The sequence below is a fragment of the Bicyclus anynana genome, chromosome 8 (genome assembly GCF_947172395.1).
Source record: "Bicyclus anynana chromosome 8, ilBicAnyn1.1, whole genome shotgun sequence".
NCBI classification, from domain to species: Eukaryota; Metazoa; Arthropoda; class Insecta; order Lepidoptera; family Nymphalidae; genus Bicyclus; species Bicyclus anynana.
In genome coordinates, this window is record NC_069090.1 from 13730002 (window position 1) to 13754752 (window position 24751).

At 38.9% G+C, this 24751-nt stretch overlaps 2 protein-coding genes across 9 annotated transcripts; one reads left to right on the plus strand and one right to left on the minus strand.

Annotated features, from left to right (window-relative positions):
- The first annotated feature begins 57 nt into the window (after positions 1 to 57).
- On the plus strand, positions 58 to 20478 carry LOC112051558 (leucine-zipper-like transcriptional regulator 1 homolog). 8 transcript variants are annotated; one of them, XM_052882774.1, is made up of 16 exons: positions 109 to 355; positions 536 to 749; positions 2046 to 2217; positions 2719 to 2855; positions 3465 to 3579; positions 4363 to 4526; positions 5987 to 6157; positions 9020 to 9161; positions 10832 to 10995; positions 11401 to 11576; positions 12948 to 13143; positions 14045 to 14196; positions 15315 to 15487; positions 16155 to 16281; positions 18040 to 18374; positions 19444 to 20478. In XM_052882774.1, the coding sequence occupies exons 2-16, from the start codon at positions 607 to 609 to the stop codon at positions 19621 to 19623; spliced, it is 2547 nt and encodes an 848-aa protein (XP_052738734.1). In that variant the 5' UTR covers positions 109 to 355; positions 536 to 606; the 3' UTR covers positions 19624 to 20478. The 8 variants fall into 8 exon arrangements, with proteins under 8 accessions (XP_052738728.1, XP_052738733.1, XP_052738732.1 ...); XM_052882775.1 differs by having other exon boundaries at positions 19448 to 20478; XM_052882768.1 differs by lacking the exon at positions 19444 to 20478 and having other exon boundaries at positions 58 to 201; positions 18040 to 18624.
- Positions 20479 to 20898: 420 nt separating this feature from the next.
- Positions 20899 to 23625, minus strand: LOC112051562 (cytochrome b-c1 complex subunit 9). The gene is made up of 2 exons (XM_024090261.2): positions 23413 to 23625; positions 20899 to 21023 (listed from the first exon to the last, which is right to left on the minus strand). The coding sequence occupies exons 1-2, from the start codon at positions 23551 to 23553 to the stop codon at positions 20988 to 20990; spliced, it is 177 nt and encodes a 58-aa protein (XP_023946029.1). The 5' UTR covers positions 23554 to 23625; the 3' UTR covers positions 20899 to 20987.
- Positions 23626 to 24751: the final 1126 nt, after the last annotated feature.

Here is a 24751-nt window from a genome sequence, read left to right on the forward strand (position 1 = left end):
GTTGTCACTACTCACTATATTTTTTTAACCATCTGTGATTGTCACTGTCACAGACAGACTGTCAAGTGTCAACTGTCAGTGTCAAACTCCTAGCTATTTTGTATTGTAAATCAATCAATGTAAAAAAAATTGTTAATTGTAAACTGCAAATGCAAAGTAAATGTACAAAGCTGTGTTTTTGTTGGTGTTTGCGGCGATTCAGTACGTTTTAAGATTTATTTAAATGAAATGAAATTCAACTCAACAACTAATAAGGACTATCCTATAGTGCCATAATCACAAAATTCTATATTATACCTTACAAACGAAGTCAAAGAACTGTACAATAATAAAAAGTCTGCGACCTATTTCCTTTGTACGTGGTTTATTTTGAGATTTCCTATTGCTTTGCTCTGGATTATTTTTCTAATTTCCTGATGTCCTGATTTCTTTACGATCTATTTCATTTTCGCAATGCTAACTTCAGTAAAGTGATTTGTCTTATTTTAAATAAGCTTCTCAACCCTTTGCATACAGACTTATGATTTGTTTTTAGCACAGCAGTTGTAGATTCAACATTGATGTTTTAGCCAAAAGTTCTAATTCAACATTGCACTGGAGAAAAAGATGCAAAATATTGAAAAGTTGATAACAGAGCAACTTCGAAATCCAAACGAGCTAGACATAAGTTTGAGGATGGAGTTTGGTCCCTTTGAAACTGTTCACAAATGGAAGCGCATGTCTGAATGCTACGAGTTTGTTGGTGCCAGGTATAGTCAATAGTCAATATTCATTTATTTCAATTAGGCTTAGTTTACAAGCACTTTTGAAAGGTTAGTTAGTTATAATTAGTTTTTTTAAAAAGAATATTTGCCATCTCTTTTTTTTATTTATGGCCACATTAATATTATAAGAAATGGTGATAATAATTGGTAAGAAGCAGTAGCTTTAAGAGTATTTTTATAGGTGGTGCTGACTTAAGTGTAAGCATTTGGAATGGAGCTGAGCTCAAAAGCAATACTTAATTGAAGAAAAGTTTTTCTTATCTTAAATATTTTTTTTTAATTTCTCATATAATAGTCATGCAGTGGCACATAATTTTTAAATGTATAAATGCACTACCTACCTAGAACCTAGTACAAACCTGTAATATATATAAATAATAGAATGAGTTTTCTATTTTGCATAATTTAATTTGTATGTTTAATATGTACAGTTTGTTTCATGTAGGATGGTGCAGATGACAGTTCATTTCACTCTTGAAAGTTTGCCACAATTCATGATAATAGTATGTATTATGAATGTCATACAGGGGACTGTCACCCGCACCATGCTATCTGAAAAACACTTGATAAATATCTCCACTGATGCTACGCAAGCTAGCACTTTTCCAAGCATGTGGGATATTGAACCTAGGACCTCACAGCCTGTACAAGCCCGTCGCTGTAGACCTTGTAGAGCTTAATAGTCTTATTCATAAACAGAACTACTATACTAAAGCCAAACTTGATGTGAAATATTGGATAGAAGATACTTTGCAATTGCACGTTGTAGAGTCAACATCTCCTGAGGATGCTCCGGTTTCGGGGTGAAACATACGTAGAGAGTATTTTATTGGACCTGGGTGACGTTGTCGCATGGGTTCGTCGAATTTTCGAGGATGATAGCAAAATAAATAAATCATTATATAATCTTGATGTGAAATGTTTATGAACATTAAAAATTTAAGTAGAATATTATGCATGTCATTTTTCATACATAATTTATTTATAATTATGAATTGTTTTTTTTTTTGTGTCATGTTATTTAAAAGATATTAAGTATTTCTAATTATTCCAAGCTTGTTAATTCCAATTTATTGTACTTAATTTAGGAATAAGTTAATTAAAATTATTATTAGGTGTAAATACTTTTAAGTATATATTTTACATCATATTTCACAACAAGTTTGGCTTTAGTAAAGGACCTCAAAGCCTCCTGTTCAATGCTTTAAGTATATCAGTAAACATAATTACTAAAGTAACAGTTAAACCTTGCACTCAGTCATTTTGTAAACAAATTTACAGGAGGAGTAAACACACAGCTATTGCTTACAAGGATGCCATCTATGTGTTTGGTGGTGACAACGGCAAGTCCATGCTAAATGATCTAATCAGGTTTGACATCAAAGAAAAATCGTGGACAAAGACACTGTGTATGGGGATTGCACCTGCACCAAGATACCATCATTCTGCTGTGGTGAGTAAATTACTTCTTCTTATTCTTCCTACTAGGTTGTTTCCACACTTGGCCATGAGATTGGCTGTTGTATGTGGATCCTTCTATGTAGGATCTTGCTGGGTTCACAAGTAAATCACCTTGTAGGTTTTTAATATCACCGTTATCACCCACGTGGTTCCTGTTAACATAGAAATATGGGGAAAATATATATTTAAAGCCTTCCTCGATAAATAGGCTATCTAACACTGAAAGAATTTTTCAAATCAGACCAGTAGTTTCTGAGATTAGCGCATTCAACAAAACAAACAAATAAACAAACAAACTCTTCAGCTTTAGTGTAGTTCAGTTACATAGGGGTAAAATATATAGCTTATGATACTCACAAATAATATGCCTTTCTAAAGCTTAAAGAATTTTCAAAATTGGTCAGAAAAATAATTATTCTACATACCTCATAATCTCACAAACTTTACCTCGTTTTTATATCTGTTTATTATATTTCTTTATTACATTTTGCAGGTACACAGATCTTCAATGTTTGTGTTTGGTGGTTACACAGGAGATATATTAGCAAACTCTAACTTGACCAATAAAAATGATTTGTTTGAATACAAATTCCCAACTGCTCAATGGATACAGTGGAAATTTACTGGCCAGTATGTTTATCTTATATTAAAAATATAAAATATATTATATAAATGATTATTGTTTATAATTCTATAATTATCAATTTATATAAATACATATTTCCATCCTATATATTGATAGTAAAAAGACTCAATTATTCAAGAATTATTGCACTAAACAGAGTTATTGTTCAATTAGTAGGCCTAGCTTCTCTAGAGAGATGTAGAGAAATATCAACCAATAGCAGTAGAGTTGTCCCAGTTTCATCTCTTTCTTCCCAATTAAACAAAAGAGATAGTGATATTTCCGCCTCTACTGGTTGATATTTATCTTTTTATTTTTACAAGATATATTGGTCTGATTGTTGGTCTTATGTTAGGCCACAGGAGTTACAAAAACACTATCAAATAGTCTTATGCTAATTTATAACTTAGACAACTTCAAGACAAGAGTTCTTCAAGACGAGACATCCTTCATCGTTTGATACACGTGATATTTAATTTTTTAAAATGCACACAACTGAAAAGTTAGAAAAACGGATTCGAACCCACACTCTCCGGAATCGGAGGCAGAGGTCATATCCACTGGGCTATCACGGCTCTAGGTTATAAATTAATAGATTTAAATATTTTGTGTAGGGAGCCAGTGCCACGATCAGCGCACGGCGCCGCTGTGTATGACGACAAACTGTGGATATTTGCCGGGTATGATGGGAATGCGCGGTTGAATGACATGTGGACTATTAATTTAGTGGTAAGTTCTTAATTTTTTTCTCAAATAATTTGAAAATTGCCTATATAGATCTTGTTGCACTAGTGTTACAAGTTCCTCGATTACATATGGTGTTAACATTCATTATTTATGTTATTGTGGAGGGGATGTATCAGTGTTGGTATAAATAAGGGGTGTTTGATGACTTGAGCTTGTTTGTTAGGCAGCGTAGACACCGTCACGCTGCCAGTCGCGTTAGTGATTTTTTGCAATAATGTTTTGTGTTGTAATTTTTGTTTATAATAAATTGTTTAGTTTTTGCATTCTGAAAGGATCAAGGTCAAGTGACTCTCCTTTTCAACTAGCCAACCCTCACCTTCACCTCTTGTGTTGCCTTCCCAAGTAAAACTTATCTTACGCACGCTTTAATCGGGAAATAATCGGGCGTTACGAAAAGTGTAAGTGGGCGAGGCGAACGGTTGTTGAGAGGCAGAGCTAGAGACGTTGGACTTGTATCACACTTAAATTCACCAACAAAACTGTCTATAATTTTTTGAGGGGGACGAAGTAAACTCACACATCAAACATATTTAACATTAATTAATATATCCTGTGTCCTTACACTACACACACAAATCATAATACGAACGTGTAATTTTAACACGGTGAAACATCGATTCTATAGACACTTTAGATTGTGGGGTAATGCCTACCAGCCAGGTCCAATGGTAATTGGTCTGAGGGTCTAAAGCAGACCAATTTTTTTATATCAACACTGTTAGTAATTCAATAAGAAATGATAAATTTATGGTTGTAACCCCCCAGGGGGAGAATCACCAGTGGGAGCACGTGGAGCAGAAGGGCGAGTGTCCGCCCACGTGCTGCAACTTCCCCGTGGCGGTGGCACGCGGGCGGATGTTCGTGTTCAGCGGACAGAGCGGCGCCAACATCACCAACGCGCTCTTCCAGTTCGACTTCGAGTCGCACACGTGAGTGTCGTTGCTTATTTGTCTGCTAGTACAAGTCGTGACCTCGGAGCAACGCACTCAGGACAAAATACCCTTCCAGAATAGCCCTCTAAGCCGAGGTCCGAGTCTCAGAGGAGACGCAGAAAGTTGTTCTGGTCATCTATTCTGCTACTGCCTCTGGCCATTACAGGCAATACTTCTGCGCTCGTCCAAACCCCCTGATGACCGCTGAGGTCCCATTAAGAAGCATAAGACACGACAATGAAGATAACCCTTTGGAACATCAGTGCCATCTAGTCCTCTCATTTATTTATTACTTCTTTATTTTTAATTTTTAACAATATAAGTATAAAATACAAAACATTATTAAAAATTTATAAAAAAAATTCACCCTCCCGCTGCGGGACATTTGAGTGCCCAAGCAACCGGTGGTCAGGGCTCCAGAGTGAGGAACCTCCTCACAATACGCGCCGTCTCAAGAATCTGAGCTTTTCGCTATAAGACCATTGACTGAAACAACTATCGGAACAATAATAGTTGACTCAACATTCCACATTTGTGTGCCATCTAGTATTCTTGCCGACATTGTTCTCGTGGATTGTCGGTCTTGGTTCGTTGAACGGTAGGGGACAGTCAGCGGTGGCAAAGGGCGTCAGCCATATTGTTTTTCGCTGCTATGCGTCAATTTGAAATAATATTATAGTCCCTGTTTGACATTCTTTCGAGGGCTTCGAATTGTATCCCTAAATTATACCACGTTATTATATATTTCATAATGTACAAGTCCATGCTGCGTTATATACGTAGTATCTATTAATCTGCTGATATGCTCTTACGTCGAATACGAAAGCGGTATTCTTGTCCAATGAGTAACACACACAATCAAAAAAAAAAAAGTCAAGGACCAACTAACTTGTTTTAAAACCAATCTGAACCTATGGCTTGGAGCTGTGGCGCACATCCAGTCACTCCAATATAGAAATACTCCAGAGATACCAGAACCTAGTATTCCGCACAATACTAAACGCCCCCTGGTTCACCAAAACAGCAGACATGCATGAGTATCTTGAAATGCCGACAGTCAAGGAAGAAATAACAAAGAACGCCATAAAACACAAAAACAGACTACAAGAACACACAAATAGTCTTGCCAAATTGCTTATCACGCCTGGTAAAACCAAAAGGCTAAAGCGATCCACTGTGGATGAATTATGTGGTGGACAGTAATACCCGAAAAAAGGACCACAACACGAAGAGTCGCTTAATGGTGTGCTTAATGGTCGCTAAGTGACCTTTTCAGTTTATTGTCAAGCGACTGATCACTGATAGATGTAACTGAACAAAAAAAAATTTGTCATTAAATAAAAAAAGACAAGATTTTTTTTTGCTCTGTTACATCTATCAGTTTTTCTCTGCTCTTAGTCTGTCGACTGATCGCACGAGGATAATAGAAAAAAAAAAAAATGATGCGTTGCTTGCAGGTGGAGCCGCGTGTGCACGGAGCACCTGCTGCGCAGCGCGGGCCCCGCGCCGGCGCGCCGCTACGGGCACGTCATGCTGCACCACGCGCGCCACCTCTACGTGTTCGGCGGCGCGGCCGACAGCACGCTGCCCTCCGACCTGCACTGCTACGACCTCGACACGCAGATGTGGTACGTGTGTGTGACTCGCTTGTGCACCTTGCAGCTGCTACGGTCTCAGACCAATAGGGATGATGACAGTTTTTTAAATTGTATATAAATTAAGAGTATACTAATAGTAAAGCAATTTTGTAAAAGTAACAGGGTATCTGCGATCATTACTTTCGGAGCTACAGGGATTTAAAGGGTCAGATTTGCGGCGCTGCCGCGGATCCCTGAAAAACGCCCCATACAAAATGGTACGAACTTATGACGTCGTAGGCAATTAATGATCGTCAGATTTGTATGGGCGTTTATCAAAATTACTAATATCTTTGTTATTTCTGCGTTTATGTTTATAGTTCATGTATTAAAAAATATCACATTTAATGTAAGGAAGCTAAAACTGTATGAATTTTCATCTAATTACGATAGAATATTTTTGATAGATTTTGAAATTTTATAATCTTATTTATTTTGCAAATATCCAGTCAATCTTTGCTTTTTATGTATAAACTAGCGGACGCCCGCGACTTCGTCCGCGTAAATTTCGATGTCAACTTTACTACTACCCCTACCCTACCCTACCCCTACCCTACCACTACCCCAACCCTACCCTACCCAACCCCTACATCTACCCTACCCCCACCCTACCTTACCCTACCCCTACCCCTACCCTACCATTCTACCCCTACCCCTACCCTCCCCGTACCCTATCCCTTTCCTACCCCTATCCCACCCGTACCCCTATCTCACGCCTATCCTACCCCTACCCTACCACTTCGCTATCCTACCCGTACCTCTACCCTACCACTACCCTACCTCTACCCCTACCCTACCACTACCCTAAACCCGGCCCTAAACCTACCCTACCCCTACACTACCCCTACGCTTCCCTACCCGTACCCTACCCTACCCTTTAACTTCTCTATCTTACTCCTACCCTTAGCAAAATTGGTCCAGTCCTTCGAGAGTGGTGGTATGACATGATGATGAGAGAAATAGAGACTTCTATGCTAATAATATAAAGAGGTAAAGTTCGTATGGTTGTAGGAGGTAATTTCTGGATCTACTGGACCGATTTGGAAAATTGTTTTACCAATAGAAAGCTACGTTATTTGCGAGTGTCATAGGCTATGTTTGATCCCCATATTCACACGGGAACGGGAACTACGTAAATGAAAGCGCCGGGCGTCATATAGCGGAATTTCTGCGTATTTTAGAAATTTTGTATTATCTCCGAAACTATTTAAGTAATTAACATACTGTAAAGGGCAAGTCTTATCTCCATAATATCCTTGTGATTATTAAATAATTTATTTTAATAAGGATTAAAGTTTAATTGTATAAATAATGACGTAAACCTAAGTATATAAAATTAATAATTTTTAAAACACAAAAGGTACTATAACTGCTAATATATAGAAGATAGATATATGGCGTCGCGGACTTTTTTGTAGAACTTTTAAAGATACATAAAGTCTCCATACATTAATTTCAATTTTACACAATGGTTAAGGCAGCGCATGCGAATAAGTCTGTTTAAAAGGTTTTCAGTCCGACCTGTATGACAAAAACTGTGATAACTCGGCTAATTTATATGATACCAATATAAAATATAGCCTATAGCACTCCCCGATAATGTAGCATTCTACTGGGATTTCAAAAATTCTTTATTTTTGAAATCGGACCAGTAGTTCCGAAGATTACCCCATTTAAAAAATGTGACAAACTTACAAACTTACAAACTTTACCTCTTTATAATATTAGTATAGATTAGTTAACATTGACCTCATTTACCCGAATGTATCATTAAAATCAATATATTCAAACCTAGTCATCATCCCCATTATAGAAGGACCTGTATCGAACTCACAGTCACAAACAAAATTGTCTGTCATTTTCTGAGGAAAACGATCTTAGATTTTGTATATATCATAAACATAGTAAGTTTTTGTCCGATTTTTACACCATTCAACTACACATAAAAGTATTTTTACGGAGCTCTTTAACCGACGAACATGATTACAACTATTTAACATCGATTCTATAGAGGCAGCTTTTATAATCGCATTAGATCATTGATCATATACTTTGACAGAAAAGTAACATCTAGCGAGGCAGGTCCTATACAATAGTTGGTCTGAGGCTACGGTAGACCCGCCTGTGCACGGAATACCTGCTATAGTGGAGCTCGGAGCCGGATGTCCATGGAGTACATCCTGCAAATATTTCAATAATCAATCTTATCATGATCAACTTAAATTATAATACTTATATTCGTTCGTATTCGTCATTATTGAGCATAAGTCTCTTCTCAGAATGAAATGGGTTAGGCAGACTTCACACACATAGTGTGTTTGCGCCAAAAGGCAATCTTATCACTTATCCCTTTCCAACACCATCATTTATCCTATATCTGTCCCGATCACGCACTTACAAAATGAACACTAAGTAGACTCCACGCGACATTAAGTGATATTCGGGTGCACTCGACGTTGTAAACGCTCCCGTCCCGGTATTCCCGGATTATATAAACGCAGTGAAGTGTTTGGTGAACTGGACCCAAACGCAATTATGCAGCGACGTGAGCGACGCAAACGTACAAGTGAGTGTATCCTTCATCTTCCATTCCACGCATTCTTTCCCCTATTCGCAAACATAGTGAATGAAATAAATTCTTAAATATGCAGATTTCCTAACAATAATTTTCCTGCACTGTTTGAGACATGTGATATGTAATTTCTTAAAAGGCACATAATCGTAACTGAAAAGTTGGAAGTGCATGTCCCGGACATGATTCCAATCTAAGCCCTCCGAATCGAAGGGAGAAGTCAGAACCACTGTGCTATCACTCTTCAATAATTAACTTGAAAAAATACAATTTCTGCCCAGGTCAGTGGTGCATCCCGCTGCGGAGTCCCAGATCCCGTCGGGGCGGCTGTTCCACGCGGGCGCTGTGGTGGGCGACGCCATGTACATCTTCGGCGGCACCGTCGACAACAACGTGCGCAGCGGCGACCTCTACCGCTTCCAGGTACTACGAGACTGTCAATCAATCAATCACACAACCTACAGGTCGTAGGTTGATGCAAATTGTATATGTCATCATCAACAGCCTGTATTCGTCCACTGCTGGACATAGGCCTTTCCGAGAGCGCGCCACCACACACGATCCTCCGCATACCTCAGCCACTTCCCACTACCTTCTTGATGTCGTCGGACCATCTAGCTGGAGGACGTCCTACAATGCGTTTGCTAGTAGTCTCCACTCCAGAACACGTCTGCCCCAGCGGCCATCTGTTCTACGGCAGATATGGCCCGCCCACTGCCACTTCAGTTTGCTAATCCTTTGGGCTACATCAATTATTTTCGTTCTCCTACGGATTTCCTCGTTCCGGATTTTATCCTTCAGAGAGACTCCTAACATAGCCCTTTCCATAGCTCACTGAGCGACTTTAAATTTGTGGATAAGGCCAATCGTCAGTGTCCACGTTTCCGCTCCATACGTCATTTGTATATGTATCTTGCCTATTTGGCAAGCAAATTACTGTGTTTTTAAATTATTTGAACCTATTAGACTTCATTTAATATTTACAATATACTATTTACATTTTACAGAAATTTATTATTAAATAATTAGTGTGGACAATCCAAATTATATTCAATAGTAATAATTAGAATAATAAATACCAGCAAAAGTTAAACATGTCACAAAAAAAAAAAAAAAAATTAAACAAATATGTAGAAATTAAAATTTGTCGTTTGCCACACATCCATCTACAGCTGCTATATACATACGACTAGTAGACGCCGCGCGGTTTCACCCCCTGGTTCACGTTCCCGTAGGAATACGGGGATAAAATACCCTATGGCCTTCCTCGATAAATGAGCTATCTAACACTGAAAGAATTTTTCAAATCGGATCAGTAGTTCCTGAAATTAGAGCGTTCAAACAAACTCTTCAGCTTTATAATATTAGTATCGATTCCTTTAACTCACGCTCTCATTTTTTTTTTTATTTATCACTAGTTAGCCCTTGACTAAATCTCTCCTGGTAAGTAATGATGCAATCTAAGGAAGCGGGCTAACTTGTTATGAGGAAGATGAAAATCCACTCCTTTCGGTTTCTACACTACGTCGCACCGGAACGCTAAATTGCTTGGCAGTACGTCTTTGCCGGTAGGGTGGTAACTAGCCGCCTCCCACCAGCCAGACCTGGACCAATTAAGAAAACCTCAATCAGTCCAGCCGGGGATCAAACTCAGGACCTCCATCTTGTAAGTCCACTACGCATACCACTGCGCCACGCTACGCACACCCTTGAATCCATCTACAACTGCTTTATTTTTACCATTCTCTTAACCTACACTCCCTTAATTCTTGCTGGTTTTTGATATCTTATTTTTAGCTTATAACCGGTTCACCTTACGTTTTCTAAACAATAAGACAAAATCTATACTAATATTATATAGCTGAAGGGTTTGTTTGTTTGATTGAGCTCGCTAATCTCAGGAACTACTGGTCTGATTTGAAAATATCTTTCAGTGTTAGATAGCCCATTTATCGAGGAAAGCTACAGGCTATATATTAACCCCGCATTACTACAGGAACGGGAACCACGCGGGTGAAACCGCGCGGCGTCAGCTAGTGTAGGTGTATGGCTATATTCCATCTGGTATTTAATGGCTTAATGACAATTTGCAGTTGTCGAACTACCCTCGCTGCACGCTGCACGACGACTTCGGTCGCATCCTCAAGTCGCAGCAGTTCTGTGACGTCACGCTGCTGGTGGGCGCCGACCAGACCGCCGTGTTCGCGCACCAGGCGATGCTCGCCGCGCGCTCGCAGTACCTACGAGCTAAGATCAAGTGAGCAGCATATTTTTGTGAACTACCCTCAGTGCTTTCCTAATTTTTTATGGCATACTAACAGTCGCCCCGTGCTTTCACCCGCGTAGTTCCATTCCTGTTGAAATGCTGGGATAAAATGTATCATTTTTAAAATTGGTTCGTTTGATCTAAAGATTACGCCCTACAGCCTAACAAACACTCACACACTTTACCTCCTTATAATACCATGTATAGATAGTAGTAATATCATTAGATTTGCTTATCCAATCTTTATCCTACCTTCTCTGCAAAATTAGTTTTCTTAAAAAGTTTTCTATTCAATCGGTTTCTTAGGAAACCAGAATGTCTCAGCAATGATAAACTTTCAATACTCCATTTTACATTTTGATCCTTTAGTTACATCCTTTTGTTTATGCTTTTAAGAGAGGCAAACGAAGAATTAGCCAAGCGCATAGCGGCCGGTGAAGAGGAACCGACAGCTGAATGCTCGTACAAGGCGCGCCCGAAGCTGACGGTGAAGCTGCCTGAAGCCACCCCTGAAGCCTTCCGCATGGTGCTGAACTATATCTACACAGATAGAATAGATCCCACAGAAAAAGGTTAAGGTGTTATATTAACTATAAATTTTGTCTTTCTAAAATAAATCACCAAATGTTTGCATAACTCGAGATTGGCTCGAACAATTTTGATATTACATTTTCGTTGTAGAAATTCTTACAGAGACAAGAAGCATAAAAATTTGCAGAAAATAGTTAAAATTACATTTTACTTGATTTTTTGGATATCAATGCAGGTGTACCTTAAGCATCTATCTCTCTCCTCGGCACTTTTTCTTTTGCATATCAACGGCATACTTAATCCCGGTATATTTGGTTATGACGATGACAGTACAGAATCGGACAATCTCATGTCGAGCTATAGAGCCAAAGATGCTGAGATTCTTGAACAGGGAGGCCTTGGTTAACATGAGCCTAAAGATGGCGACCACTGTCGGAAATACGGTTTGACATCACAAGCGGATTAAAAGAGCAAAACACGATTATTGAATGAAAGTCTGTCAGGTTTAACAATTCCCATTAAGAATGTTACCAATAAACCACCGAGTAGCAGAGAACGACCTTGAGTGAAGTCTTGTGACCTTGCATGTAGGGTTAGAGATGTCTTTTAAAACTAGTTAACACTCCCTTTCTCCACTCAAGTCATTCTCCCCGAGCGTTTAGCGTTTTCTGTTCTGTGATGGCGACAATTGGGTCCTTTACCTTATAATCTACCCTTCATCTTGACTTTCCAGGGTATATCTGTTCCAATTAGCGATCAAACTGAGCTCTTGGGCATCACTATCACCTCAATTGCGGGAAATGCATCTAATCTATAATAGCCGCCAAAAAACTGATAATCTTTAGTGAGCTTAAGCAGCTTTTCACACCCCAAGGTCTCACTATTAACAGGCTTAGGTCAGAATTTGTACTGCAGTCAGCTTTGCAAAATATCAGCTTAATACCGTGCATTAGAATCTATAAATCGCGGAGCTAGAAGGATCATTGGTAATAAACCGTAGACGGTGACAAAATTGCAATGTTGATTAAATTATCTGTCGGTTTTTTACCGAATATACTTTAGAGAGTTTGTGCAGGAACTCCACCATCTTGTTTCTCCTTCTCCTTTCTGCCACAGAACAGTAAAAAGTCGCGAACGGTGGTATTTTCGTTGCGGATCCTTATCCAGGCAATTGGAAATAAATTATTTGCATCCACAATCCACGTTTATGATTCACATAACAAAACTTTTCTAGCATATGATTCCGGCCACGTAAAATTTGAACATCTTCAAGGCATGCATAAAAAGTGATCTTCTAGTCAAGCACACTCTAAATTAGATCAAATTATTGCTTTAATGTGTAAATTGCAGTTTAGGCAGTTTCGCCCAAAGGGATACTACCAGAAGTTTGTTGAAAATTAGGCCTATTTCAGATGAGGATCCGGCCTCTCCGGCGACGATCCTGCTGGTGATGGAGGTGCTGCGGCTGGCGCTGCGGCTCAACATCCCGCGGCTGCGCGGCCTGTGCGCGCGCTACCTGCGCGCCAACCTGTGCTACAGCAACGTACTCCAGGCGCTGCACGCGGCGCACCACGCCAACCTCACGTGCATCAAGGAGTACTGCTTGAGGTGACGACTCATCATCATCATCAGCATCAGCATCAATATTAATATCATCGTAATCGTCATCATTATCGTCGTAATCGTCATCATCATCGTCATCGTCATCCTCATCATCATCGTCATCAGTGTCGTCATCGTCATCGTCATCATCATCATCATCATCATCATCATCGTCATCGTTATCGTCATCAGTGTAATCGTCATTGTCATCGTTATCGTCATCGTCATCGTCATTGCCATCATTATCGTCATTGCCATCATTATCGTCATTATCATCATCGTCGTCATCGTCATCATCATCATCATCATCATCATCATCATCATCATCATCATCATCGTCATCGTTATCGTCATCAGTGTAATCGTCATTGTCATCGTTATCGTCATCGTCATCGTCATTGCCATCATTATCGTCATTGCCATCATTATCGTCATTATCATCATCGTCGTCATCGTCATCTTCATCGTCATCATCATCGTCGACATTATCGTCATCATCTTCATCATCATCATCATCATCATCTTCATCATCATCATCATCATCATCATCTTCATCATCATCATCATCATCATCGTCATCATTATCGTCATCTTCATCATCATCATCATCGTCATCATTATCGTCATCTTCATCATCATCATCATCGTCATCATTATCGTCATCATCATCGTAATCGTCAAACCTGGCTCAATTAAGTAAACCTCAATCGGCCCAGTTGGGGATCGAACCCAGGACCTCCGTCTTATATATCCGCCGCGGATACCACGGCCACGGGGGCCGTCAAAATCATGCTTTTAGAACGAGCGGGAGAGGTTTTTCCTTCACCATTTGATATTCTTTTTATTGCTTTGGATAAGAAATTATATGTTCAATGTACATGCTTGAAAAGTGACATTTTGTTACCAGGTTCGTGGTAAAGGACTACAACTTCACGGCGATAGTGATGTCGCCGGCGTTCGAGGAGATGGAACAGAAGCTGATGGTGGAGGTGATCCGGCGTCGCCACCAGCCGCACCACAAGCTGGCGCCCAACCACGACCAGGAGGAGGAGGTGCAGGGTGCGTACTTACTTTACTTTACTTGTTATCTTCATCACCATAGTCCTTGTGCCAAGAATTTCCATAAACTTGTAAAATACTTAAAAATATTATTGTTGTGCAACCTAGTCAATACATTCATAGATAACTATTACCATCGCCTGTTCATAATGGCTGAGCTATTTATGAGCAACTTTGTCATAGTCGCTTGACAAAGTCAGCAGGAACAGTGGTGTAGCGTGACTTGTATCAAAATTAGTAACAATACTTTGTGGTAAAAACCCTTTAACAATACTTTGAGTTTTAGTTGAGTTTTAATTTTAGTTGACTGTGAAAAAGAAATGAAAAAAATAGATTAAGTTGTTAATCGATCCATTTACAAAGATTTGCGGGTTGGTCAGCGCAGAGCTAGATTTTGACGGCCTCCGTGGAGGTCCTGGTACCGGACCAATGACCATCTGTTTGTCAGTCACCAGAGCCTCATCAGCCCATCTGCAGGGTGCACCACAAGCTGGTGAGGCTGACTGGTACTAGCCTTCCCCTTACACCCGGAAATCGATTCAGAAATGAGGGAATGCGCAGGAGAACCAAAGTCACCGACATAGCTCAACGAGTTGCGAAGCTAAAGTGGCAATGGGCGGGGAACATAGTTCGAAGAGCCAATGGACGTGAGGGTCCCAAGGTGCTGGTACGGCAACCCCGCACTGGAAAGCGCAGTGTTGGTCGACCCACCACCAGCTGGATGCAGCCGGCTCAGGATCGTGATGTTTAGAAGTTCCTACAAAAGGCCTATGTCCTACAGTGGACGTCCATCGGCGAGCGCAGAAGCATCGCCAGATGGGCGATGGGGCCCAAAGGCAGAAGCAGAGTAGATGGACGAAACGACTCTCTAAGGGCGTCTCCTCTAAGACTCGGACCTTGGCTTAGAAGAAGGGTGTTTTAGTCTGAGTGTAACGGTCCGGGCGCCCCCGAGATTTTGAGTTAAAAAGCCCACGTCTGGGTGACGTCAGATATCGGGGACCTCGTCTTCGCCGACGAAGACGCTGTGTAGCTTGTGTTTGTGTTGCCTGAGAAGCATTGTCGTTCGTTGGCTATCATATCGGCTGATACGATGAAGTTGTATATCGGTTGTGGTGCAGGCACGACGCTGGAGCAGGACATGTCGGTGTTCGTGGGCGGCGCGGAGCTGGCGGACGTGACGCTGCGCGTGGCGGGCGCGACGCGGCCGGCGCACCGCTCCATCCTCGCCGCGCGCGCCGCGTACTTCGAGGCCATGTTCCGCTCCTTCTCGCCGCGCGACAACGTGGTCAATGTGAGCATTTATACGTGTAGTGTGTGAGACATGCGCGTGCTCGTGGGCGGCGCGGAGCTGGCGGACGTGACTGCAGGCCCACTCGTATTATATACAATACTTGTACATAATATGTATTCTGTGATAAATACTTCATCTCGGTATACAACTGGTGTATTTGTTTATTTATTTACATTCTGCAAAAAAAATTTTTTGAATTGTCAGCTGAAAATTTGTCAGCTCTTACCATAAGTAAGCAACTATGGACTGTGGTGACTCTGGGAGATAGCAGGTGTCAAGAATCCAGACCCTCAACCATCTAAGTATAAAGTATTTTTATCGACATATTAAGAGAAATGATATCCCCATTCGCCAGACACTTGGCTTCATGGCAAACCTTCGCTAGAGACCCTTAAAGTTTCAAATTCAATAGTGTTTTTCGAAGGGTTGCCGCGAAGCTAAGTGACTGAAGACTGGAAATATAATTTCTCATAATTATTATGCCGAGGAAAACAAAAAGGGTTAAAATCCTTAAAACCTGCTACCTCTAAAGCCATCACAGTCCAAACTCCATTATTGGCTACTACTTACTTATCATAAGAGCATAAGCTATCAAACTTTCAGCTTTTATAAAATGTCGAAGGTCTGGCAGTGGCTGGCTCTCCGTGTACAGTGTTGTCGTGCGCAGGTCCACATCTGCAACACGGTGCCGTCGGAGGAGGCGTTCGACTCGCTGCTGCGCTACCTGTACTACGGCGACACCAACATGCCCACCGAGGACTCGCTGTATTTGTTCCAAGCGCCCATTTATTACGGTATGACTTTTTTGTCTCAGACCAATTATAGAAGGACCTGTATCGCACTCATAGTCACGAACAAAATTGTCTGTCATTTTCTGAAGAAAACGAGCTTAGATTTGGTATATATCTTACACTAAACTAGAAGTTTTTGCCCGTTTTTTACACAATTCAATTACACAAAAAGATATTTTTACAGAGCTCTTTAACCGACGAACACGATTACAACTATTTAACATCGATACTATAGAGACAGTTTTTATAATCGCATTAGATCGTTGATCATATACTTTGACAGAAAAGTAACGTCTAGCGAGGCAGGTCCTATACAATAATTGGTCTGAGCTTTTTTGTATACATATAATAAAACTGGCGGATGCCCGTGACTTCGTCCGCCCTTAGACCTCCTCAATCGTGTCACAAAATCAGTTGTTAGAGGACGTATAATAACTATAAATTACCTTCTTGCCTAATAGGTAAGCTTCCTGAAAAAAACACTAAAAATGGAGACGACATTAAAAGATTTTTTAATAATTGACTAAAAGTGTGTCTGAGCTATAACTAAAAGTGTGTCTTGAGCTAAGCTATACTCACTACACGTGATTATATTTTATCAATAGTGAACATGTTAAATATTGATCCTACTAAAATATGTTTTATATATGAATTGTAGTTTTGCCCTGAAACTCATCCTTGTTCTGGAATAAAAGAGACGCCTCCGCGCCGCGCGACGGCGCCCACAAATGACGCATTGATTTTTTTGTTTAATTTAATAATGTCGGTATTTCTGAGTCTTTCACATTAACATATTTAATAGTAGATTGTTATACAAGGGGCTAAAAATACCCATTATATACGAGGTATTTTTAGGGCCCGAGATGAAGGCGAGGGCCGCCTAAATAGAGACCGAGTTTATAATGGGTTTAGCCCTCTGCTTTTCACTACGATTGCGAGAAAATAAAATAGTTTAGTACAATATTCAATGATTTATTTTAATTGAAAATTAAATGTACAAAGTCTAAAATTTTGGATATTAAGGGAGTTGCTTTTGCCCGGCAACATAATTTCCGACTACTGTGAAGATGAATAATGATAATAGTTTAAAAAACTCCTTTCGTAAGTGAATCCATTAGTTGTTGTTTTCTCCACTTTACCTAGGTAGGTATTTAAGTAAATACGTCTCGACTTTGATGGTAACAGATTGAAAATTTCATCCATCTCCAAATTAGGATCACCATTCTTACTAGATGAAGACAACAAAGACAACAATAACAATTAATGTTGGACAATATATAAATTACCGTCACAAATTTACAATAAATTTCTTAAAAAAATCAAGTGTGTATTATTCACACCAATTGTTTTTTAAATTCTCGCTTTTTAATTTCATTTTTTTCACATGAGAAAAAGGCAAAGGTATTACACCGTAAAGGATGTTCCATGTCTTTAAATCTCGCTCTATTCGCAACTCAATAAAAATTAAATAAAAAAATAAATGCATTCCACAGACAAGAACGCTGCATTTCATTCCAATTTAAAGTTATTTATTTATTTTTCAAAACAATCGGGGCCTTACCTATAATGATTCCATTTTCAAATAAAACCTCCTCCATTTTATAGTAGGCTAGTACTTGGCTAGTACTCGTAACAGACAAGAATTAAAAAAACAAAATTACTTTAGCCCCTAGAGGCTAAAATGCTTGTTTAGCCCCGCTGTGGAGTGGTAATATGACAGTGTTTTTGAGCAAGAGTAGTGAAAAAGATATTCTTAAACAGGTTTCACGAATAATCGCTTGCAAGTATTCTGCAAACACAACCTACAGAGCAACGTGTCGCCGGACAACGTGCTGGCGATCCTGCAGGCGGCGGACCGCATGAGCGCCGCCGACATCAAGGACTACGCGCTCAAGATGATCGTCCATCACTTTGAGTTGGTGAGTGTGTGTGACATGCGGGCTGCACGCAATACAGACAAACAAACAAACAAACACAACCTACAGAGCAACGTGTCGCCGGACAAGGTGCTGGCGATCCTGCAGGCGGCGGACCGCATGAGCGCCGCCGACATCAAGGACTACGCGCTCAAGATGATCGTCCATCACTTTGAGTTGGTGAGTGTGTGTGACATGCGGGCTGCACGCAATACAGACAAACAAACAAACAAACACAACCTACAGAGCAACGTGTCGCCGGATAACGATTCTGCAGGCGACGGACGGAATGTCGGAAAAAGTCAAGCCGTCTTACTAGCCGTCGAAAAGCTTACATCAAATTTTTTGCCTAACCCCTTGGAGGTATAGTTTTTGTTTTAAACAACTATTATAGACCAGCGGACGCCCGCAACGTCGTCTGCGTGAAACCCTGCTACTACACCTAACCCTACTGTATCCTACCCCTACCTTACTCCTACCCTACCCCTATCCTACTACCCCTATGGTAGGGACCATGCGACGGCGACGGAAGCTTAAATAATGGAGTAACTTCACCCATTTTCTCAACATTTCCCTTCACTGCTCTGCTCCTATTGATCGTAGCGTGATGAAAAGTATACCTACTATAACCTGCACAGGAGTATGAAGAATAATTGTACCAAGTTTCGTTAAAATCCGTCGAGTAGTTTTTGTTTCTATAAAGAACATACAGACAGACAGACAGACATACAAAAATTTTACTGATTGCATTTTTATACACTCGCGATTATGGTACATGCAGTACCATAATCGCGAGTGTATATATATGGGTTAAAAAGTACCAGCCACCGACCACAAGTGACCACTACCGGCCACAAGTAGCTGTCGCGCGCTTCAGCTACGTTTGTGGCTGTCACATAAACAGTCGTCGTCATCAACCCATATTCGGTTCACTGCTGAGCTCGAGTCTCCTCTCAGAATGAGAGGGGTTAGGCCAATAGTCCACCACGCTGGCCCAATGCGGATTGGCAGACTTCACACACGCAAAGAATTAAGATAATTCTCTGGTATGCAGGTTTCCTCACGATGTTTTCCTTCACCGATTGAGACACGTGATATTTAATTTCTTAAAATGCACACAACTGAAAAGTTGGAGGTGCATGCCCCGGACCGGATTCGAACCCACACCCTCCGGAATCGGAGGCAGAGGTCTTATCCACTGGGCTATCACGGCTCTAAACAGTAAATAACATTAAACAATTTGATGTAGGTAGCTCGACAAGAGGCAATTAAGAATCTCGCGCAGCCTCTCCTGGTGGACCTGATATGCGCGCTGGCGGACGACCCTCGGTTCGACTCCCTCCCGCAGCCGCGCTCGCTGCCCTCCTCCTCCTCCGCGGACACCATCACAGACGACCCGGAGTACATACGACATCGATGCGCCAAATAGAAGATAAAATGCCTCTGCATAGGTTACAACAGTAAAGTATGACATTCAACGCTGTGCCTGTGCAGTTGATTTTGGAGTTTGATTTATATCAATTTCTATACTGTGAAAATTTTATGGTTTTCTGTTTAAATAACTTGAGAGCAAACTCCATTTGCGTCAGGACTACCCACACTTTTTAATATATCGTTTTTTGTGGAAGTACATACATTGAACTACTAATAGTATACCATGCCACAGTTCGTTTCATGTAGAATGGTGCGAGTGACAGTCGTTTCAATCTTGAAAATTTGCCGCGATTCACGGTAATAGTACGTATTATGAACATCATACAGGCGACTGTCACCATACCCATGCAATCTGAAAAACACTATCATTGTAACTTGCCATAGAACAAATAATAATACAAGTCAAAATATGTTTTTGATAAATCACTAAGTAGTGAGTTGTAGCAGTGTAAATTAGATATATCAAATGCATTAACTAGGTTATTAAGAGGTGTTATATATAGAACGAAATTTAGGTGGAAATAATGAAATGTACAATAAAGTGAGTAAACATACCAATACAATGGTTGCTGTAAATGTAGGTCTGACTGTAAATTATTCTCTTAGCAAATAGCAGATAAAAATCATCTAGCAAAAGTATTTAAATTAAAATTGGTAAATACTCAGTAAATACAATTTTAATTTAAATACTTTTACTAGATGATTCCACAAGCGATTCAAAATTATAGAGCCTAATTGTCACACCAAAGTCTCTTTGTATTATATGGTGTTTGAGACAAAATAATATATCTTTACATAGAATAAAATGAAGTTGCTTCTGCTGAACGTTCACTTAGATCTTTTAAACTATTTAACGGATTTTAATGAAGTTTTTAGCAATAATTTAATTAATTTAAGAAAAAGGTTTATAGGTTTATAAGTATAGTACAGAAAATATCACATGATATATAACCTCTGCCTTTAATTCAAAGGGCGTAAGTTCAATTGCGGCCCGGGGTATGCACCTTCAACTTTTCAGATATTTGCATTTTAATAAATGATTTATCACGTGTCTCAAATGTAAACTCCTGTAGTATAGACTAATCATAATATTAGTATCTATAATCTACATAGCACCCATGCGAAGCCAGGGTGTCACTAGTTTGTAATATAAAAACCAAATGTAGGTATTAAGAATAATTTATCTAGTCTGCATTATATTATATTATAAGAAATATAAAACTATAACTGTAAATTTATTTATATATAAATGTAAAAAAGAAACCACAAATCTTGTTATGATAGTTTAATCATGTTAACAATATTAATTAAATAAGCTAATAAATTATTCCATTATAATTGCTGATGTTTTATTCCTCTTCATTCATATTTGTCTTTGATGTCCTTCCACAGTTTCTGAAAATAATAAATGGTTAAATTAGTGGTTGAATAAAAGGAAAGGGTCATAGCCATTCACAAACAACTGTTGTGACTAGAGCATACATTGGTAATAGGTATTACAGTGTCAATAAAAAGTTAAAAGATATTCAAGCATAGAAGATGGTCTACCCAACTAATCATATAATCTAAATGTGTGCTTGTACAGGATTGTTGTTGGAGCAATTATTGCTCGGCAACATTGGATCCATCAAGAATAATTAGGCTATTGTTTTTGCATTATCTGCTCAAACAATGTTTCAACACTAATTGCCAACTATATGTATTGAGGTAATGTATTCTTTAAATTTGATGAAGTTGACAAAATTTTAGCCAACTTTTGTAGGCTGTAATTAATATGATGCTTATGAAAATTAAATAATGAAAAAAATATTAATTAATCATATTATGGACTGAAATTTTTTATTTAATTTGATATAAATAAAATATCATCCACTTAACAGATGGGTAAAGGTAATATTGGGATCTTTTTAACAGATCGACGATTGTGATCCTCTACTAATAGTTTCACTGTGCATGCACCGTGAGTCCATCAACCGTGAATATATTACATTAACCCATTAGAGGTCAAATGAAAAGTACAAATGATATTTTTAAATAATCTTTACTTACTTATTAAAAAACAAAGAAAAAAGCATGAAATTAAAGAAAATACTGAAAAATATTAGTTTTCATGAAATTACAGGGGTGTACACAACTGAGTACAATGACCACTTATGTATAAAAATTTTCTAAACACGCTTTTTCAACACAAAGTGTTTTAAGACACTTCTTGCATTACCAGCGCACTCTTGCAAGACAAAGGACACACTGCAGCGGTGTTTCAGTTTTGACGGGAAAGTGACCTATTCATAGTATAGTATCATTACTTGTTTATCGTTACTAGTATCATTACTCATTACATATAAACGCAAAGAATTAGCATCAGACTAATCCAACATGTAAGTAAATAACACCTACCACCACTTTTTACCATGAACAGCAATTCTGTATACCGAGATAGACTGGTCAAGTTCATCAACACCACCCATATTTTTGTTGTAAGTTTGAGATCAATGTGGTATCTCTACGTCTGTTTTCTCTCGCTTTTTTGGACTCCTTCGCTTGACAGTCCATAATGGTTCTATGGTGTCGTAGTCAGTTGCCATTGTACATACACTATTGTTATTATCTTTGCATTATCTTTTATCATTAGATGTTGCTGCTAAGTTGTTGTCAACAAGATGAAGGTTTCTTTTTATATCCCGGAACTTATGTCTTGATATAGATTTGGCGACGAATTCCAAGCCAGTCTTCATCTAGAGACCAGTACATTGTTTCTCGGGGTAACTTTTCCTATCACTGACTTGTATGTTAGTACGTTGTGATGTTGAAGTGTATGAAGGAGCACATTTCCGCCAAATTGGCATTGGATTGGATTGGCGGGTAACATCTTGACGTCTTCTTTTTGACGCCAGTGGTTCATTATTACTATCGTCGGTACTGCCATCTTCAGGATTTGTAAATACCTCTATAGTGTCAGGTACATCATGCGGCATGAAACACCCTGCTATATCCTCTTCGGCACCTTCCTCTTCATCAGTCAATGCACTTGAATCGGGTGGTATAATAGCAAAATCACTTTCTTCGTCATCACTATCTCGTAAACCACCATCAACAGCTTCCTCAAGCCCTAGGTTGCATTCTCGAGGTGTAAATTGTTGTTTATTCATTGTAAGGAATATGTAAACTAAACCAGTTATTTTACTTACGTATGTTGTCATTGTACGCAAACGCGTACAGTACAATTTGTATGACCCGAGTTTCATTGTGGTTGCAAATAACTTATTGTATTCTAATTCAAATCTTACTTTGACATCTATTTTCTACAAATGTTATGAAAAAACAAACTTTTAATCGATGGTTATGAAAAAAAATATAATATCATTCACTTACGTGCACAATGTTTCCGTGATGCAACTTCAACTGACACAACTTATCAAAAAATGTCAGACTACCCGCGTAATGTTTAACAAAATATCTAAACAGTTTTATAATAAAGTAAAATTATATGATTACCCTACTTAACTTTCCGAGTTCTACAATCTACACCTATGGATATGTCTGTACTCAGTTGCGTACAGTGACCTCAAATGGGTTAAGTACGTAAAATTTTAATATAGAACAAAAATAAATTAAAGGGAATTACCCAAATTAAATCTTACAATAATTCTTGGAACTTTTGGCAGCAGTGCATCGAATGTTTTCTATTATAACACGCAAAAATGATTGCGTATTATAATTATATGGAAACAAAATCATACTTTTATTATAAGGAAAATACGAAATTACATAACAAAATACTTACACCCTTGTTTATGTTCTCAAATAGGGAAACTGATATCAATTCAAAGGTTCTTTCAAAGAAGAATGTACCGCCAGCAACTGCTACAGCAAAGGTCGAAGTTCTTTTGAAAACATTGCGGTTTAATGTCGCCCACAAAGACATTTTGAAATCGAATCGGAAATATTGGAACTTCGAAAAGCAACCTCGAAATAATCCCAAATCCCATAAACGTCAAAATGTGACCATCGACATAAACCTAAAATAGATGCGTCAATGACATTGACAGTTTTGTCATAGACAAAATATTAAACGCTTACACACTACCGGATTCTAAGTCTGTTATCGGGCTGATGAATGGCAGTGTCTTTGACATAGACTAAGGCTGGACAAGGAAAATGAAAATCGGAAAAAGAAAAAAAAATCGTTTTATTTCTATAGTATAATCAATAATCGTGCGAATTTTCTGACAGATGCTAATGTCACTTTGTAAAATAATGATACCATATTTATTGTCATAGTGATGTCTTGTTCTGTATAGGTAAAAAATAGTGCCTCAGATCATTCACTCTCAAAGAGGAATTTTGAACAGAAATTTCTATCATAATGCTTAGTGACAGACGGTTGAAAGAAAAATTGTGTAAATTATGTAATTGACCAATTTTTTATCTATTTGCCCTGATCTCTGAGGGTACGACTACTTCCGAATGAAAATTTAGAGTACCTAATGAAATTTATAATAAAATTCTAAGAATAAAATATTTATTGTACAAAAAAAGTGTTAAAGTTGTTATTTAGTTACAAAATCCTCCTCCATCCTCATAAACTTGGCGTTTTTGAGAGGATGGCGGGTTCACTAGTATTCTTATTATTATCTAGTAGCGGATCCTGTCAAGCTTAGCTTTGACTCATTCCCTACCCCTACCCTATTCTACTCCCACCCTACGCCTACCCTACTCCTACCCTACCCCTACCCTACCATACTCTCACCCAACACCTACCCTAGCATACCCTACTCAACCTTACCCCTACCCTATTCTATGTCCTTCTCCTGGTTCTAAACTACCTCTCCACCAATTGTCAGCCAAATCGGTCCAGCCGTTCTTGAGTTGTAATTATGTATATGTAACAAACCCGACTTTCTTAATTATATAGATATTAATATTATATAGCGGAATGATTTGATTGTTTATTTGCACTGAATAGTCAATGACTATTCAAATGTTCGACTCTGTGATGGTCGAAAAACTACAATTTCAAACAAATATCTAGCGCCTAAGCCAACGCACACACTAAGTTTAGAATCGTCTGATGATGAAAATAAAGATGAAGAAAAGGTAGAGTCAGAAAAAAATAACGATAA

Coding starts and splice junctions, on each gene's coding strand:
- LOC112051562 (XM_024090261.2), bottom strand. CDS start 23,553: ATGTCTTTGTGGGCGACATTAAACCGCAATGTTTTCAAAAGAACTTCG. Junction 21,024..23,412: donor TTGAGAACATAAACAAGGGT/GTAAGTATTTTG, acceptor TATTATTTTCAG/AAACTGTGGAAGGACATCAA.
- LOC112051558 (XM_052882768.1), top strand. CDS start 607: ATGCAAAATATTGAAAAGTTGATAACAGAGCAACTTCGAAATCCAAAC. Junction 750..2,045: donor TACGAGTTTGTTGGTGCCAG/GTATAGTCAATA, acceptor ACAAATTTACAG/GAGGAGTAAACACACAGCTA. Junction 9,162..10,831: donor GCGACCTCTACCGCTTCCAG/GTACTACGAGAC, acceptor GACAATTTGCAG/TTGTCGAACTACCCTCGCTG.